This window comes from Malurus melanocephalus, unplaced genomic scaffold, assembly GCF_030028575.1.
Source record: "Malurus melanocephalus ecotype Western Australia unplaced genomic scaffold, MMel_1.1 scaffold_564, whole genome shotgun sequence".
In the NCBI taxonomy this organism is placed as follows: Eukaryota; Metazoa; Chordata; class Aves; order Passeriformes; family Maluridae; genus Malurus; species Malurus melanocephalus.
In genome coordinates, this window is record NW_026623796.1 from 253781 (window position 1) to 272106 (window position 18326).

Here is an 18326-nt window from a genome sequence, read left to right on the forward strand (position 1 = left end):
TGGGACTTGATATTAAAATAGTTGGTAGGAATAAAGAGAAAAAAGTAAACAGTAATACTTTTGATTTTGGCTTTTTCTGAGGTAGAAGCATTGAGAATTATTTTGCTTTTTTTTTTTTTTTTTTATTCAGGGCTCAGAGATGGATTCACCAGAAGGAGCCACAATTAGAAGTGAGCAGAAATTCAGGTAATTTGTGCTACAGAAGTGATATAAAACTGTCTCTTAATGAAAATGTGAAATCACAGTGGGAGTAAACTACTGAATATTGGATACAASAACAACATCATGCCTGAAAACTTGCAATGATCCCAGAAATTAATTTCTTTCCTGACCAAGTAGTTCATGCTCACTTAAGGTCTTTGTGAGGGGTAAGTAATGAGAGGAAAAAAATAGGGCTCAATGTGGCAGGAAGGCATGGGGGGGTCATCAAACACATTTTATGTGTCAGCACGAGCTGGCAGCTATATCTACATGTTTCTTTATTGCTTAGCCTGAGGCCATTTCAAGTTGAACATTGTGGTTTGACCTGGTTTCAGGTGATTGTGAAACAAGAGGTGTTAATCATCCCTATTTCCATGTCACCAGGAGCTGACAATCTGTGAAGGTAGTTCAGAAAGTCTGKGGAGTTCTGAGGTTCTGTGCTGCTGAGATCCTTGTTTATACAGAACTGATTCTGCTGTGTGGTTTTTATGCATTTTCACTTTGCTGGGTAATGAAAGATTTTCTTGACAATTCCCTGTGCTGATTGTGCAGACTGTGGATGTAACACCAACACGCCTCTGAGAGGGATCTGTGGGTAGTAATGTCTAAACAGTGGGTTGGATGAACGCTTGATCACAACCAGCATGACTGCTATGTTCACATATCCTGCAGTGACCATAAATGAGAATAAAATATGCCATTTTTTCCCAGAAAAAACCCAAAAATTTGTTTCCTTAAAATATTGTGACTTGTCCCTTTGAAATAGTTCTATTTCCTTTCTATCACAAATGCATTAATTCAGTCATCAGACAATCTTCTGCCCATTTTTTTTCAAAATTTCATTGGAAATGGTGTTTGGCTAGCCCAGTGGCCTGGAAAATGGCAACTGYCAGTTTGGATCTCAGAGATTTTAGTGATTTGAAGTTGTTGCCCTTTTTTGGCTGGTATTAACCATGCACATGTATTTGTTTGAAATGACAAAAATGCTTTAGGGCCATTGTTTTGGGGAAGCCTTGGGTTTCTGTGGCTGCCCATCCCAGGATACTGTGTAGGAATGGAGWACTCTGTTCCTAGTGGTTGGTTGGTGTTTTGCAGAAGCTTTAATGGCTCAGGTGAACTTCTGGAGTCAGTCCTGAGCTCTTCAGGCAAGCCAGGAAATGCACCATGAGCAATGAACACTTTTGTTTTCTGTGTTCAAGGAAATTCTTAAAAAGCCTGGTAAGAAAGCAGCCCCGGGACCTGCTCCTGGTGATTGGGACAGGAGTGAGTGCTGCAGTAGCCCCCGGAATCCCRGCGCTCTGCTCCTGGAGGAGCTGCATTGAGGCTGTCCTTGGAGCAGCTGAGCAGCTGGAGGTGCTGCACCCAGGGGATGTGGCTGAATTCCGTAAGAAAGTAAGCAAGGAGAGAGACCTGCTCGTGGTTGCACATGATCTCATCAGGAAGATGTCACCAGTGAGTATGTTTATAACCTCTGTTAATTTCCAAAACTACYATGTACTTTTGTTCTGTTATAAAGAAACACTACTTCCAAAAGTTGAGTTTTCTGGTAAAAATGGAAATTTAGTGGGTGATCATATAGCACATTGTGCATTTTGGAGAGGCTAAAAATCCCCAGCATTCATCAGAATTAATGCAAACCAGAATCGTTACTGTTAAATATTTGCTGTAAAGTTTATGAGAAGTGAGAGAGGAATTTCTAGACCTGTGGCTGTAACTGGAGAGACCCTGAAAGCACAGGTAGGGCTTGAGCCCACTGRTGACCTTGGGCCACACGTTGGGAATCACCAGCACAGCTCCCACCTCCCTGAGTTCAGCCTATGCCTGCWTAGGTTCAGCTATCCATCTGAACTTCCAGATATTTTCAAACYGTGTTAAGATCTTTGCCAAGCCTTCCTTCTGGCTGCAATAATCGGGGTGACAGACGTAGTTCTAGGTGTAGGCTGTGGTCAGCCTCCCTGCAGGCTCAGTGTGACAGCAAGGCTGCATGTGTTTGTAGCAGATTTAATCATTAATACAGTTTTCTCAACCAGGAATGAAAAAACAGAAAAMCCCCACTTTTAATAGTATACCCCAGGGATATCAGGGATATACTGAATAGCTGAATACTCATAAAATACTGATCAGTCTGAATCCAGGGAAAACTCATTTTAGTGTTGTGTTATTGTRTCTGTATTACAAGCTCTCTTGAGAAAGCCAGACTATTGTTTGGAGCTACACTGAGTAGAGGCAGGATCACTGGAGCAAACCCAGATTTGTTTTGGGGGATTTTGGTTGGGGTGGCTGTTCAAGCCCTCTCTTGCAGTGGCCAGGTGGTGTGGGTTCCTGAGGGAGGCAGTTGTCACAGAGCACAAGGGCTGATTGGAGCSTTCCTCTCCTCTTTCCACAGCGTACTGGGGACACGAAGCCCAACTTCTTCCAGGATTGCTTAATGGAGGTGTTTGATAATTTAGAACAACACATTCAGAACCCCGTGATTCTGCAGTCCATCCTGAGGCTCATGGAGAGAGGCACGATGGTTCTGACTACAAACTATGATAATTTGCTTGAAATATTTGGTCAGCAACAGGGCAAACCTATGGAATCTTTAGACCTTAAAGATAAGGATAAGGTGCGATGACATCAGTAAAATTATTAGACTTATATATGACAATTCAGCACATAAGCTGCACTGAAAGATGTTTTCCTGTTAAAAGAGTGTCAAGACTAAAAATCAATTGGTAAAGCATATCTGTAAGCAGATGCCCAGACATTTCTTTTACATATCTCTTTATTCTGAATTATCTGGTAACTATTACTAAGGAGAATTTCAGTGACACATTTATTAATCAGTTCCCTGCCATTTATTGGAAAAGAACCCCACAAACTTAATTTAACATATGTAAARGCATTGTTAAAATCCCAAATAGAATTTCACTTGGCTGCTAGTTAATTTGCTGTTCATACCTTTTCTGTCAGTGCTGCTGGAGTTTGCTTCCTGCTTGACTGGCTGTAGAACCCAAAAAGCCAGAGAGCTGCATTATCAGCCATCACCTCTTTGTTACAATTTAAATTGCTGTATAATTACAAATTGCAATCCCCTGCTGTAGGAAAGTGCAAAAGGAGTTGTTTCTGCTTTAAGTGGTTTGTGAGTCAGTTCAGCTGTATAATATTGCAGATTCCTGCTGAGTGTGGTGTATTTTAACAAAAGGATGTGTCTTGCATGATGTGCTTTAGGTTCTTCAGTGGGCAAGGGGCCACGTGAAATAYGGAGTTCTTCATATTCACGGCTTGTACACAGATCCCTGTGGAATGGTGCTCGATCCCTCGGGATACAAAGATGTTACTCAAGATCCTGAAGTCATGGTTTGTGTGATCTTTACAATTTTTACTATGTTTTGCCAAGCAATTGTCTTGTGACCACTTCAGACAAGATACCTAAGGCTCAGTGGGATCATATAAATTAAATACTTGGGGCCCACAGGAATTATTCAAGATTATTCAGAAAGGTGGCTCTGTTGCCAGGGCACTCTGTRCCCTTGTGTCCTGTGGCTTGTAAATCACAACCAAACCCCTCAGCTGGATGTCACAATTTGTATTTATCTTTGGAAAGGAGCTTCARAACACTGGACACCAGGAAAAGGATTCATCATCCTATGATTGCTAGGGTTCTTAGGAGTTTAAAATGTTACTAGCTCTGGATCCTGGTCAGTTAAGAGATCCATGGGAAGTCAAACATTTGGTCAAGAATATTAAATTTCCTTACTATAGAGATTGACCTAATGGGACCCCAATATTCTGTCATTCTAATTATTTCAATTTAAATTCCCTTACTGGCAACACTTACATGCCCATTTAAATTTCATGGAATGGCTTGGGTTGGAAGAGAYCTTAAAGATCATTTTGTTCCAACTCCCATATTTCTATGATAATTTTGCCTTTTTTTTTGTTTTTGTTTTGTTGGAACAATGGTTATGAAGTGGCAGTTTGGCCTGGTCCTAAAACATCTGCTTTTTTCAGCTCAGTAGTGAGGTTCTGCTCTGCTGGCTGCTGGTCCTTCTCTAGCTGATGTATTTTAAAAGTTCTGACCTTGGCTTTTGTCTGTAAGTATGACAATATTTTCTATTCTGTGTTTCTGTTCCTTCACAGGAAGTTCTTCAGAATCTGTACCGAACCAAATCTTTTTTGTTTTTGGGCTGTGGAGAGACTCTGCGTGACCAGATATTCCAAGCTCTCTTTCTTTACACAGTAAAGAACAAAATGGATCTAGAACATTACATGTTGGTACTTAAAGAAAACGAAGACCACTTTTTTAAGCTCCAGGCAGATATGCTGCTGCATGGAATCAAAGTGGTGTCCTATGGGGACTGCTTCCAACAATTCCCAGAGTATGTCCAGGATCTGACTGCTCAAATCTGCAAACAGAGAAGTCCAGGTAAYGTGGCCTCTTCAGCAGCACAATCTGGAGCAGGTCCTGGGTGGGTTGTCCTGCCTGAACACTGCAGCTGATCTGAGGCTCTGACCTCGGATTTGTTGCTTGTGAGGGACATGTGGAGTTGCAACATGTGGCCAAACTACAACCAGATTTTTTTTTTTTAAATCTGTGGATTTTGGAGGTCTGTGGATTCTTGTAAACGTAATCTTGAATTCTGAATTTGCTTCTTTGTTAGTATTTAGTGAAGATGTTTGCTTAACATATATTTATGATGTGAACTACTCCAGCTTATTAAGTATTACATTATCAGAAATCTGACTGGTCAGGAAAAGAGACTAGGTATTGAAAGAATTAACTGTGGGATAAGCTGGTTAAGCCACAATATCTGACTGAGCACAGAATGGGAAGTTAAATCAGTGCATCCAGRAAGTGTTTGGCTTAATACAGTTAGGGTTGTGAAGAGAATGAAGAGAAACAACAACTTTATGTCTAAGGAAAGAGATTTCTTTAATGTTTTCYAAACAAGGACAGTTCTGTTTTGGCTTATCCAGAGAATAGAGGAAAATAACTAAATGACCTWGGGAAGAATTGCTGTTTGACAGGTTTATTGTTTATCATTTCAGTGAAAATGTTTTGTCTAAAATTATTCCCAAATGGTACATGGCATGAACCTTTCCCTGAAAAGTGTATGTTGGAATTATTCTGGTTTTTGTGACTTGATGAATACTCCAATTAGACTGCATTACGTTTTTCTTTCCAGTAAGGCTAGAAAAAAMCACTTATCATAGTATCAAGATTTCAGGAAGTTTGTTTGCAGCTTGATTGGCATCAGACTTGCAAGAAGGACCTTACTCAGACTCGAAAAATCTCATGGTCTCATTTGCAAGTCAAGATCCCAAACAAAACCATTCAGTGTGCAGAACTGCCCTGTACATCACCAGMCTGTCAGGGTTTGGTTTTTTGTGCCTATGTACAAACTCTCTTCCAATGTGTAGCAGGGGGAGTTTGTTAAAAGGATAATATGAAAGAAATGAGAAATGCAGGCTGGGTCCTAGACACTCACTGGAAAAGGAACACAGCAAACTGCAAAGTCCAGGAATCCTGGAATGCCTTGAGGGCCACTTCCTAGGAAAGGTGATGGAGAGCCCAAGGGAGGAGAGGCTCAGCTGCCCCTGAGGTCAGGGTCAGAGACATCCTGGGCTGCAGCAATAATGTCCTGGTAGAATTCTCAACCTGCTAAACCATTATAAAGTTACTAAGCTGTATTATTAGGAAAATGGTGTTGACTGGGGGAGTTCCCACTGGCTGGAAAAGAGGAAACCTAATCCCTATTTTTAAAAAGGTGAAAAAGGAAGACTTGGGGAGGGGGGATGAAAATAGGCTGGATGGTCACACTCAGGGCTTCAAACTGAAAGGGCATAAGATTAGGTTAGCTATAAAGAGGACACTTTTTTTTTTTTGTGATCAGTGTGGGGAGGCCCTAGCACAGGGTGCCCAGAGAAGCTGTGGCTGCCCCATCCCTGGAAGTGTTCAAGGCTGCACTTGGAGCAACCTGGGATTGTGGAATGTGTCCTTGCTCCTAGCAGGAGCGTGGAACTGGATGAGCTTCGACATCCCTTCCACCCCAGACCATTCTGGGATTCTAAATACAACTTTGCTGTTTTGGGATGGTGCATAAAAGCATGAAAAGTTCCTGGATGTTTGTGTGTGTTGCTGACATCTCTTTAACTTCTCTAGATGCTGATCGGGTGGACAGCACAACACTCTTGGGTAAGTGATGTTTTWATTTTTACAAAAAGTTCCATAATCCTACCAACATGAGAAAAGTACACTTCTTATTTCCAAAGTAATTAAATAATTACTCTGCAGAGCTCTGATTTAGCATGACTTCATTTATCTTGATAGCTGGTGCTTGTAATAAAATGTACACCAAGCACATGGATATAGCAATATCAATTTGTTTTTTTTTTTTCCCCTCTCCCACCTCAGGAACTTCATGCGTGGACTGTGCTAAAAGAAAGTTGGGAGAAAGTGGCATCAATTCTCCTAAGAGGATAAAGCAGTCAGATAGTGATATCCCCACTCCTGAATGAAGAACCCCAAAGAYCCCAGGTCCACCCCAGAAGCTTTTTAACAGTAGGTGTGTTTTGCATCTGCTGCATGAGAAGTTTAGAGCTGGTATTTCCATGGTTTTAAGTGGAATAAAATTGTACATACTGGCTTTTTCTTTTCTAAAGCTGTAAATGTGTCACGTGTGTAAAACTCTACKCACATGAGTCACTCCCCTGGCACTGCCAGACCACTCAGGCAGGGTCAGACAAAGGTAGATACAACTTCTCAGTGCCTGTGTGTGAAGCCAGCTGGACCAAACTCTTCCCCAGGTGAAACCACACAGTGTTTGCATGTGTTAAAGGTACCTCTTGGCACACCTGCTATTGAAACAAAGCAGTTTCAGTTCTTTTCCCATGAGCTGAGCTGCAGGTGGGTTGCTGGAGCCTGAATTCTTCAGGGCTCTTGCAGGCTTCAGTGTCTGATCCCTAAGTCCTGAAGACCAGTGCTGTTCCACAGTTGTAGAACCCACAGCACGACGAGCCACCTGCTTTTCACTTTTGGCACAAGGATTTGTTTTCCTTTGTCAGGTAAGGCACAAGATCACCTGGGGAGGAAAGGCTGGAACAGTGCTGCATCCACAGGGACARATTGCAGGGCAGGCACTCCCTGACCCTTCTGTTCCTGTGGAAATGTGTTGAATGTTACACCACAGACTGKKMKSYSYKSTSCMWKGSASMRSRSMKMACASTGTCCTGCTGCAGTGGAATGAAACCCAGTCAGTACCAAAGGATCCAGCTGCAGACAATCCCTAGTGTGCAAGGTTGCCTTCCAAGGGTACAGGTGAGGCCCAGCAGAATCTCGTACTTGCCCCACCTGTGTCATCTTGGCACCAAGACAGAGTTCCCACTGCAGCTGGTAATCACCAGCACTGATGATCCCATGGAGTGTTCCAGTCAGCTGGCTCTCACCTCAGTGTCTGCAGGAGAGCATGTCCAGGGCTGGTTTTCGTGCCTGAAGGATTGCTCCTGTCAGGTTTCCSTGCCTCTGTATCCTAAGGATTTCTGTTACACCTTCTGAGCCCATGTCACACAGTATTGGGATTTTACAGGGAGGACAAGGGTGGGTCTGGGAGGTGACCTTTCCCTCTGAACTGTGGTTTGGCAGGTCTTCATTCCCCTGTMCCCCAACCACTTCCTTCAGTTCCCTGGGACAAAAGGATTCAGTGATGTGCACTGTTGAGATGCTGCTATGCTCTGCAGACCTTCAGGCAGCCCACACCCACCCTATTTGAGAGTGTCTATTTATACCCACATCACATCTGAAAATTGTCTTTCAGCAYTACATAGAGCACAGTGAGAACTGCCCTCTATGATATGCTTCTGCAGTCAGCAGGACTTGGCTGCTTTGCAAAGTGACCAGTCAGGCTCTTGTGGATGCTGATGATCAGCTCAGAACACTTCACCCTTTGCTTCAAGCTGCAGCAAAATCCATGACTTGCACTGAGGGATTTATGACCCTGATTGCTACCATTATTCAAACCCCAAAGTCATGCAATTCCTTATCCTGTGCTTTAAGTCGGGTCCACAGTAGTAAACCCCATCCCTCCCTTTGGGAGCCTTCCACTGGTGATTATTCCCTTGCTTGTCCAGCAGTCTCCCCTCGAAGGCCATCTCGTGTGCTCTCAAAAGCAAAGGAATGAGGGCTTTTCTACATCTGCCACTGGATTYTGAATTAAGGCACTGATGCTGACCCATGGCTCAGAATAAATCACTTTATTCAGTGAAGTGCAGCAATAACACAAGTATTTGCTGAACATCTGTATTTCCCCAAAACATGTTACAGCTCCTGCTCAGACACGCTCCCTCCCTGAGGCAGGATCCCCACAGGCCCAGCACACACCCAAGGCTCACAGCAGTTGACAAAGCAGGTGTGTGTAGGCAACCAGCGAACAAAAGAAATCTCTGTAAATATAAGATACAATTATTATGAACAACAACAAACCAAGGGAAGCTCTGCAGCACACACAGAGGTGGAACATAAACCACATGCAGTGATTCCAGCTCTCTCAGTGTTCGGTACCCAACTTCATTAACTTTGGTACTTAGATGAAAAAGGGCCAGCAAAATAACTTGAGTGTACTGGGACAGCTGCATAATAACAAACCAAAACATTTTTCTAATGCTGGTGCCTCTACAGCATCTTTCCACTGGTGAGGTGAAATACCTCAGAGGTGAAATTTTTCAAGGTTAACCTCACAGCTTGAGAACTGCATCACAAGTTTTTGTACAGTTAACTAATACTTGTGTAAGGTTGCAAAGGAGGACTGAAGCCTTTCTGGTTGTCACAGAAGTCCCCCAAGATAAGGAGCACATTCCAGTACCTTACTGTTTTAAAAAGGAGGAAATAATCCTCTCTAAAGGCAAATAAATGCAGCTACAACTGGAGCAGTCAGCAAGTGAACAGAGTGCTGGCACTATGGACTTTTCCTAAGAAAAGCAAGAGGCTTCTTTGGGATACTACACTTACGGGAATGAACCCGCAGCCCTTCATCTTACAGCCAAAACATCCCACAACATCTGGAGAGAAAGCTTTGGGTACCAGTGTGCACACCTCAGAAACAGCCTCAGGCTCTGACTCCTTAACAAAACTGCATCAAGGATTAACAGTTGATTCCCTTAACATTCTGCAAAACTGTTTCATCTGAAAATAGAACATTTCCCTGTCAACCTGCAACAGCCACCTTCAAACTCAATTTTGTAACAGGGAGCTTTGAGCTCAGCTCCAGGTTGTCACCTGGCCCTGCCACCATCCACGCTCTATTCGAAGGCAGAAGAACGGCTGGGCTTCTCTGGTGTSTCCTGCTCCTCTGCCTCTGGGTACTCGGTAAGATCCAGGGTCAGCACTTGGCTGAACATGATATCATCGTGCTGAGAAGAGGGAGGATCACACCATTGAACACACTTTTGGTACTTGGAACAGGCATTTCAGAGCTATCAGACAYAATACTGAGCTCGAGTTACCCAAAGGATGTTCCCTGGAGCTGGAACACCCAGCCATGGACTGATTCACAGGAGCAACACCTCAGGTGTGACCCAGCACTTCAACAACCCCACAGGCATTATTTAACCAAAATTCATTGTTACCTCAGGACACACTCCGATCAATGCATCCGCCTTGCAGTAAAACTCTTCCTTCAGGGAAATAACTATCATTTGGAACTGTTCGTGTGCCTGCTCTCTAATGAAACTCGAGACCTTTGGAAAGAAACCAWGTATTTCAGTTAGTTCTGGCAGCCTGAAACAATGCTGTGATTAGGGAATAGTGAGGGAAGAATTGAACTGTGCTAGCTGGAGAATTCCATCATGAAGTAAGATTGATAAAATGAGAAACACACCAGTTTTAAAAGATAGATATTTTGCATGGTAAAAGACAACCCCTCAGATGTGCTGCTTTTTGAAAACATTTAAGAAAATAATGGTTCATTCCAATGAATAAAGCAAGAAAAAGCACCAGTGCCAATGAGTAACTATTATTCAGCCCTAAATCCAATCTGTATTTAAAATGGGTTCAAGTCAGGCTAGTCAATCTCTGTATCCCAACATCCTGCAATGGATGTAGCCACCTTTCTACAAAAGGTATCAGATATTGTTGATAGAAGAGCACCTTACTTTATCAATGTTTGTATTGTCCAGCGCAGCATCTATCTCATCCAAAATAAAAAAAGGAGCTGGCCGAAAGCTGCACAAGACAAGACAATATTTTTGCACTGAGGTAGCAAAATGTTAACATTCTAATTACTTGCTCCATAAAAAGTGTTCATAGTATTTTGCAATATTATTCTTATGTTTAATTAAATAGGTATAATTTAACATTAAATAATAGACAACAAATTAAGTTAATATTTTACTTAACATAAAATTCTACATTTAATATATTAAGTCATGACAGATAAAGAATAAGACTTCAGCAATGTGTGAATACTCCATTAGCACAATTTTTTTTTAATATGTGTGTAACACTGTCTCTTATCACCTACTTGATCTGATACTTGAGAACACCATAAACCYTTTTTTCCCTGGTTAATCCCCTTTACCTGTGGATGGCAAACACAAGAGCCAGGGCTGCCACTGTCTTTTCCCCTCCTGACAAACTGTCCATTGGCATGAAGCGCTTGCCCGGAGCCACACAGTTGAAGCCAATGCCTTCCAGATAGGGCTCCTCAGGATTTTCAGGACTAAGGAATGCCTGAAAACAAATGCATTTAATTGTTAATAGTTACACCTACCAAATTATTTAGATGGGTATTTCTTAGGTTTAAATACTGCCTGAGCTAGTGAGGAAACCAGTAACTTTACTTCATTTTTAGGGAACCTGTTCATTCATCCYGAGAGCAGCAGTATCAAATTCCCAGAGAATATGGTTTTTGTTAACAAATCAGGAACCAAGAGGCTCAAAACAAAACCASTGTGCAAGTGGCACCACATCTTTGTTATTTATAAACTTCCAGCTACTGAACAAACTTGATTTTATCACCTTATATGTAAGTGTTTTGATTTTTTTAATTATTAAAAGTTTAGACTTCAAAAGCAGATTTCTTGGGTTTTGGCCTAGAAGACAATATATGTACAAAATTGACTTTTTCTGGTGAAAGGTTATCTTTACAGAACCTAGCTGTGAGATGGATAAAGACTGCTTGTATTAAAGTCTTTTTCTRTRTTTTGTATCCTGGCTCTCAGGGCCRAAATTTAAAAGCATTATTTTAAAGGAATAGCCATTTTTCCAAACTACTAAAAGTAAGATGGGTAAGATCTTTGCTACGTGGATTATTTTTCTCATTAATAGAAGAGACAATAAAATAATACAAACTCRTCCCCTCTGCAGAGATGGAGACAGATAAAACAGAAATTTCAATCCTTATTTCAAATGTCTCCTCTTAGATCACAAACATAATGAAGGAAAACCAAACCAACAAGTAACGTGCTGAGGGAAAATACAAAATCTTAAGTTTTAAGACAGACAACAGTTCAATCCTTTAAACATTCCACGGTCTACGGAATGTGACGCAACCAAAGCGTTTGAGAGTTCCCTCTTGAATTTTAGTTATTAACACARGACCAGTAACAAAGAATTGTAGGAYTATTTTTCTACAGGTTTCTTAAAACTTGCAAACATATTATGTCTGTCTTTTCCAAATATTTAAGTGGGCTAGAAGGTGCTTCAAGACCTTGTACAAAACACTAGCACTGATTTATGATTTTTAGTTTTCTGTACTAATGATTAAGTTATTATTGGTATTACTTATGTAAACCAATGTTACTTTTTAATGAAGTGCTCAATTACATTTCACACTTGTGTTCTGGTAGTGTTCAAGTTTGCTAAAAGCAAGGTGTAAAAGTAACCCAAAGTGAGTAGCTCCCARTTTTGTTTGCAGATTACCTCTCTGCCTAATGTCAAGCATGCTTTGGCTTATTACCAATTCCTTCCCTGACCCTACATTTCCATAGTCTTTATYTCTATAATTTTCTTCTTTAGGACCGAGACTGTCTCTGGAAGCCACAAGTGCAGCTTTATTCCAGGTAACAAAGCATCCAGTAAGGCCTTTAAGGCAAAGCCCCTGAGCACATGACACACCTGAGCACTGCTGTTCCTGCAAAGCTTCTTATAGATCTTGTCAATGGCAATGGAGGCATGCTCAAAGCACCGGCTAAACAGCTGGTATCTCCTTTTTTTCACCTCTTCAAATTCCTGCTTGCATATTCTGGCCTCCTTTTTGCTGATCTCAAAAGCTATGGAAAGAAAAAATTAATTCWCAGGAATGACTCCATAAGAAGTCTTTGAGCAAATACACAGAACAAATATATACTGGATACTATGAGCAGCATCAAGAAACTTAAAATCTTATTGCAAAAAAGGAACCCACCAATAGTGTGAGTTTCCTTCCAGATTTCAAATGGAAAAATGGCCAAAACAGCAAAGTCATGGTGTATTCAATCTGTTCTACGCCACATTTGTTCTGGAGCAAGGAACAAAATTCTTCTAATTCCTTCTGAGGGCCAGGCAGCCMCARGCAGCACCAGCACTGACCTGGTMCAGCTCCAGAACCCCTCAGRTTTCTTACACTGTTWAKATCTGSAATACTCTCTKAGGATACTATCACTGTCCAGAACCAATGTCTGAGCTCTGGACAATAYACACAGTTCCTTCAGTTATGTATTGGAAACAATTTAAAAATTTGAAACGATTTTAACACTAAAGTCAGTAATTCTCAGAAAAGCAAGCAGAAATACTTTATGATGTCATGTGAGTAACAAATATCTTCCCAATAATTCAAACTGTATTTTAACAAACTACTGCACACTCAAGTATGTTAGTGAATTGTTTACTTATAATTAAAAGGTAATTGAGAATAAACACTTGAGCAGAAAAAACCCTTAATATCTGAAAGGGGCAAAGCCTGCAGGACCAACCCCAAGAAGAGGAATTTCAATGAATTTCAATTTCAGTCRCAAAAGTGATTGACATGAAAGACCCAGTGTTACCATCTATTGATTCTTGGAACTTGTCCCGAGCCATCTGTAATTTCTCTCCTGCTCTCAGGTTTGGAGCAGCTGTCTTCATTAATGTGATCTCTTTACATTTGATTTCCTGCTGCATTTGCTTCACATAAACCTCTATCTCTTCATCAGATTCTAGTTCCTAAAGAAAAAAAAAAAACAAAACCAGAGCAATCTAATTTGCTTTTAGACCAAGACATTTCAATACAGACAGCAAGTACTTGTGGTTACTGAAACAATGACCCCACTCATTAACAGCTTTAACTGGAAACACAACCCAAAAATGCCATTCAGGTGTTAGTTCTCACAATGAACCTATCAGGCCCTCAGTGTTCCTCCAGAAAACCTTTAAAAACAGAGAGCCAATTCCTTTCCCTCAATTCCCTTTTTAAAATACAACACAGGAGCAGGATTAGTGCTTTACTCMTTCATTTTTAAAGAAAACATTTTCAGTGAATTCTTTGAGACAAGTTCCAGTAATGACAGATTCATCCTTTGCTCAGTGCTTTGCCTCTGATATTTAACTATTTTCCTCAAGATTAAAAAGGAAAAAAAAAATTACAAAACCTGCTGAGAAAATGTGATCTAATGGGCTGTTAKACAAGGAAAGATGGGAAGTTTCAGTCTCTACAAATACCACACACAGAAGGTAAACAACCCCCTACAACCATCCAGGGTGAAGAATAAATACACAAGAAATAAAATATTTTTTACAAAAATAAAAAAATCAAACCCTCCATCTCTAATAATTTCAGACAAAAAGATATTACCTTTAAGTCTACTTCTAGGGTGCTGTAGTCTATCTGAATTCTCTCTTCCCTTTCATAGATCCCTGATAGAGTCTGGGTGTCTTCTGTTTCAGTTCCTAGCTGTAAAATGGACACTCCAGGTCAGAAATACAACAGTTACATTTGAAACTGTAAACTGTAAAACAAATTCAGTAAAAGAAACAAAGAGCTTCAGTTCTGCAAGACATAAGCAGAGAATCTTTTACTCCCTGTAGCCTGGATTTCAGTCACCTTCTCTCAAATGAAACATGTGCTACTTAATTATCAGATCTCTTTCCCACCAAGATTCTTTCTCAGAAGCTTGATTTCTCAGTGATATTAATTAAGAATCCACAGTGTTATTCCTTCTGCTCAYCTCCTCATTTCCTCTCTTCCTTATTCAGAAACTGTGAGAGCAGAGCTCCTACATCCTCTGATCATCAGCAATTCTTATTCTTTCCCTTCACACACTGCCCACCCCATCTCACTGCTTGCATTTTGCCTTTTCCCCAGTTCACACTTATCCTCCAGCATAAAATACTCTTGTAATGAATGGGTTCAGCAAAACTCCTTCCAAATTCACACATTTGTTGTAGGTCCTTCCAAATTCACACATTTGTTGTAGGTCCTTCAAAACCCACAACTTTTTTCTTTTGTAACAGTGGAGAAAGTTTATTTCCCCTCACAAAAAATATGCTGGAAAAAGAGGGAAGAAGGAGACAAATAACGAGGGGCAATCATCTGAATGTTTCTATTTTAGCCTATCCTCGWTCTGTATGAATATCTACAGCTACTGAACACAAAAGGATGACTTTATAAACAGTATTTTTATTATGGATAATTGACCAAATAGGATCTAAACCCTTGCACATGCTGTATTTATTTATATTTCTGAAYTGACCCCTTTCTATCCTCTTATGTATCTCCTTACCAATTTTCCTGTACTACAATTTTTTATGTATTTCACAAAAATATGTTTCAAGCACTAGCAGAAATACTTGCAAACAATATTTCTGTCTACAAAAACAAAAGGAAATCCTTTTGAGTGAAAGAGGCCTAATCACACAAATAGTGTGTTTGTTTGAACATTACAATGCAAGACAAACAGTCCTGTAAGGAGACAATAAGGATCTTTAAATTAATAAATAAGTGTTTCTCCATGATATCTATTTTCTGTAAACACTAATTACCTCTACTTCRCTGATGTCATCCAGGGATCCTAACAGTAACTTGATTTTCAGGTTCTGCACCTTGCATTCAAGCAGCAGATTATGTCGTTTTAATCTCTTCTCTTCCAGAGARGTTTCTAGAGCTGTGGCTTCYCTCTGCAACTTTACAGCTTCTCTACATGCACAAAAGGCACAAAACAATTYRAGAGTGGAAGCACCACTGCTAGTAACACCCACTGAAAAACATCACAATAAATWCAGCATGGAAAACAGACTCCAAGCACAAAGAGGGCTCTTCCCTCTGCAATAATTCCCATCAAACAAACAGGAAAATGCTACTGTACTTCTGCCATCCCCTCCTTTCTCCTGAATTATTCCAGGGGCAACCTCAGTTTGAGTGCATTGCCAAGCTCACTTTAAATACTCATCTTTCCTGATTACAGCCTGTTCTGTTCAGCTCCAGCAAACATGCATGGAGATTTGATCCTTTAACGTGTAACCAAGTATCTTCTCTCATGACTCCTTGAAACACAGTTTAAGTCTTTGCAACCAATTCCTTTGACTGCATCAAGTTACATCAGCAGAAATGTAACATAAATTACTAGGCATACAGTTACTGATTTTATAAAAAATGCCACAGGTTTACCTATATGCCAATGTAATGAGGTTTTTAAACACAGAAGACTCCTGATTAAGGGACATCAACCATATCAATRATAAGCAAGCACAACAGAACTAAAGTATAAACTGTCCTCAAAGGAGTTGATTTAATATAATRTAGGATAAAATAGTGACCTAAAGCTAGTATTAGTTCAAGGTATCCAACACATGAAAAGTCTGAAGAAATAATGATATCAGAAAATAAAAATAAATATTCACATTAATTGGCATTGTACAACTCAAACTAAACTGTGACACTACCAGGGAACTTCACACACCCCCAACCAAGCTGTAAGCTACTGCAYAGTCACCACAAGAGATCAGAGATCCGTGTCAGAGATCCAGTGAGACCTAAGACTAGGTAGATAATAAAATAATTCTGTATGGTTTATGGGATGGGTCTTTTGAAATACTCTCCTTCACACACTGAATTAGAAACACTGTTGAATGTAGGCATACTGTAGATGCAAATCACTGTCTCTAACAAATCTTTCACAAGAAAACAAGAGAAATCCAAACATATGATCATTAAATCTCTTCTAAATATTATCCCATTAATCATTTTCTCAGCAGTACAAGTAGGAATTACCTATTAAGAGTTAACATCGTCTTTCTGAACTCTTCAACTTCATTTTGGCTTTTTGTAAGCTCAGATTTATGAGCACTTAATCTATCCTTAAGGTGTTGCTGCTCCTCCATACGTTCATTCACTTTTTTTAGAAGATTTTCCTCTTCCTGTATAGAAATATTTAAATTTTTAACCTCYCACCAAGAATTTAGATCTGGAACCTCTATTATACAGAAAAAGGATGTAAAGTTTAAACCTGTTACACTCAAATGTGTTACAGCACAAGATCTGAAAGGCACTGGGGGGTTTCTACCACTTTATGGCAATTTAATAGATTTCACTTTTTATTATTTGTTCAAAGAAYATATTTTCTCCTTCATTTTCCTGTGAAAAAACAGAGTTCATTTAACAGTACCATCAGCACACACAGGATAAAGAACACTATGAAGGAGGAAGCCATAAATATTGCTTCAAGTAAAAATTTTAATTGGTTTCATAGAATTATTTTAAGTCTATTAGTGGCTGCAAAGTAGCTTAAAGATGTAAAGCACCAGAGTTGTTTGCTCTTACTCATRAAATCTGCTGAATCTGAGCCACAATGCTGTTGGTTTTATCTGTAGTGTYATGCTGCCTTTTCATATCAATTGCACACATAACTGAACAAAATACAACACTGTACAGACAGTACTSCAAAATTTAATTTTTAGTAAGCTTATTTTTACTAATAAGTAAGCATCCAAATATGGCAGCTCATTCCAAGGTTAAAATGCAATATGTATCTGCATTTTTTGAAGCAACTACCAAGTCAACACTGAATTAACCCCCTGAAAAATTAATCCAYAGCATCAAATACATTTATTCAATACTGGAACTTTAAGTATGTACTGAATTACAAGACAGAAAATCGATTTTACAGTTACCTTCTGTAGTTTGATAATCTCAGCTTCATCTTTATGAACTGTCTCCCTCAACTTGCTGAGTGAGTTTGTTAATTTTTGTAGATGATCCCGATTATACTCCAGCTGAACATTCAGTCGTGTCCTCTGGTTTTCAAACTCCAGTCTAGKCACAGTACAAGATTTAAAACCAATTCTTACAAAGCAGGACAGTAGCTGTGACTGAACTCTGATTATTTAAATACCATCATAGAAGATAMAGTATCTTCTATGTGAACACAAAAATCTGCACACATTGATTCTACTACACCACATCCTAGATATATGGGAAATCACAGAAATAATGATATTAGTTTAAAAAATATAATATACACTATAGCCACATCATGATTATTCCTTAAGAGTCTGTTTCTATACCAAACACCTGCATCTTACACCGGTTTTCCTTAAGGTATTTCATACATGAGTGACCCTTCATGCTATCTCAGATAGTGCCATTTTTCAAGGTGGGTTTTAGAAAACTATTATTTTTTACAATGGTGCTACCAAAACAGTAAAATAAGTTCATTGCAAGCTGTCACTGACTCTAATAAACCCAAACCACAGCAGTGATCTAATTAATCCTTGGCTAACTAATCCAYAGCAGTGGCCTAACTAATCCTTACAATGCTAAGAGAACATTCTACAGTCTCCTAGGACTTTGTGCTATTTCCTGTGAAGGAGTTTCTCAAGTACCAATGTGCCCAATCAAATACCAACCCCTGGTTTACATTTCAGWGACAAATACCACCTTCTCTTATCAATCTCCTCCTGTTGTCTCACATGTTCTTGTTCATACACACGAATATTTTCTATTCCAATTTCTTCACAGAATTCCCGGAACACATCATCTTCAACCTTTGAAATCAGAGAAATGGAACAAAAAGTGATTATACTATTTTGCAACTCCCAGACATTAAATATTCAATCACTTCATGCTGCAGATTGGATTTTTAAGGTACTTTAAGAARCAGCAAACAGGTACTCCTCAAAAGACAGGGTGAGCGAG

General features: G+C 39.8%; 2 protein-coding genes across 3 annotated transcripts in view; one reads left to right on the forward strand and one right to left on the reverse strand.

Annotated features, from left to right (window-relative positions):
• Positions 1 to 108: 108 nt before the first annotated feature.
• Positions 109 to 6873, forward strand: FAM118A (family with sequence similarity 118 member A). Its single transcript, XM_057382341.1, has 7 exons — positions 109 to 186; positions 1401 to 1653; positions 2588 to 2809; positions 3415 to 3543; positions 4327 to 4612; positions 6350 to 6382; positions 6602 to 6873. The coding sequence occupies exons 1-7, from the start codon at positions 140 to 142 to the stop codon at positions 6703 to 6705; spliced, it is 1074 nt and encodes a 357-aa protein (XP_057238324.1). The 5' UTR covers positions 109 to 139; the 3' UTR covers positions 6706 to 6873.
• A 2313-nt stretch (positions 6874 to 9186) lies between these two features.
• The window catches only part of SMC1B (structural maintenance of chromosomes 1B), a 23385-nt gene continuing 14245 nt past the window's right edge, over positions 9187 to 18326 (reverse strand). The window contains exons 15-25 of one of the 2 annotated variants that reach the window (XM_057382343.1): positions 18069 to 18175; positions 17303 to 17444; positions 16404 to 16549; positions 15176 to 15329; positions 13989 to 14087; positions 13204 to 13360; positions 12296 to 12450; positions 10758 to 10909; positions 10333 to 10402; positions 9808 to 9918; positions 9187 to 9591 (exon numbers count right to left, since the gene is read on the reverse strand). In XM_057382343.1, the coding sequence (XP_057238326.1) occupies positions 9481 to 9591; positions 9808 to 9918; positions 10333 to 10402; positions 10758 to 10909; positions 12296 to 12450; positions 13204 to 13360; positions 13989 to 14087; positions 15176 to 15329; positions 16404 to 16549; positions 17303 to 17444; positions 18069 to 18175 (1404 nt within the window). In that variant the 3' untranslated portion in view covers positions 9187 to 9480. The remainder of the gene's footprint in view (positions 9592 to 9807; positions 9919 to 10332; positions 10403 to 10757; positions 10910 to 12295; positions 12451 to 13203; positions 13361 to 13988; positions 14088 to 15175; positions 15330 to 16403; positions 16550 to 17302; positions 17445 to 18068; positions 18176 to 18326) is intronic. The other variant, XM_057382344.1, reaches the window with a different exon arrangement.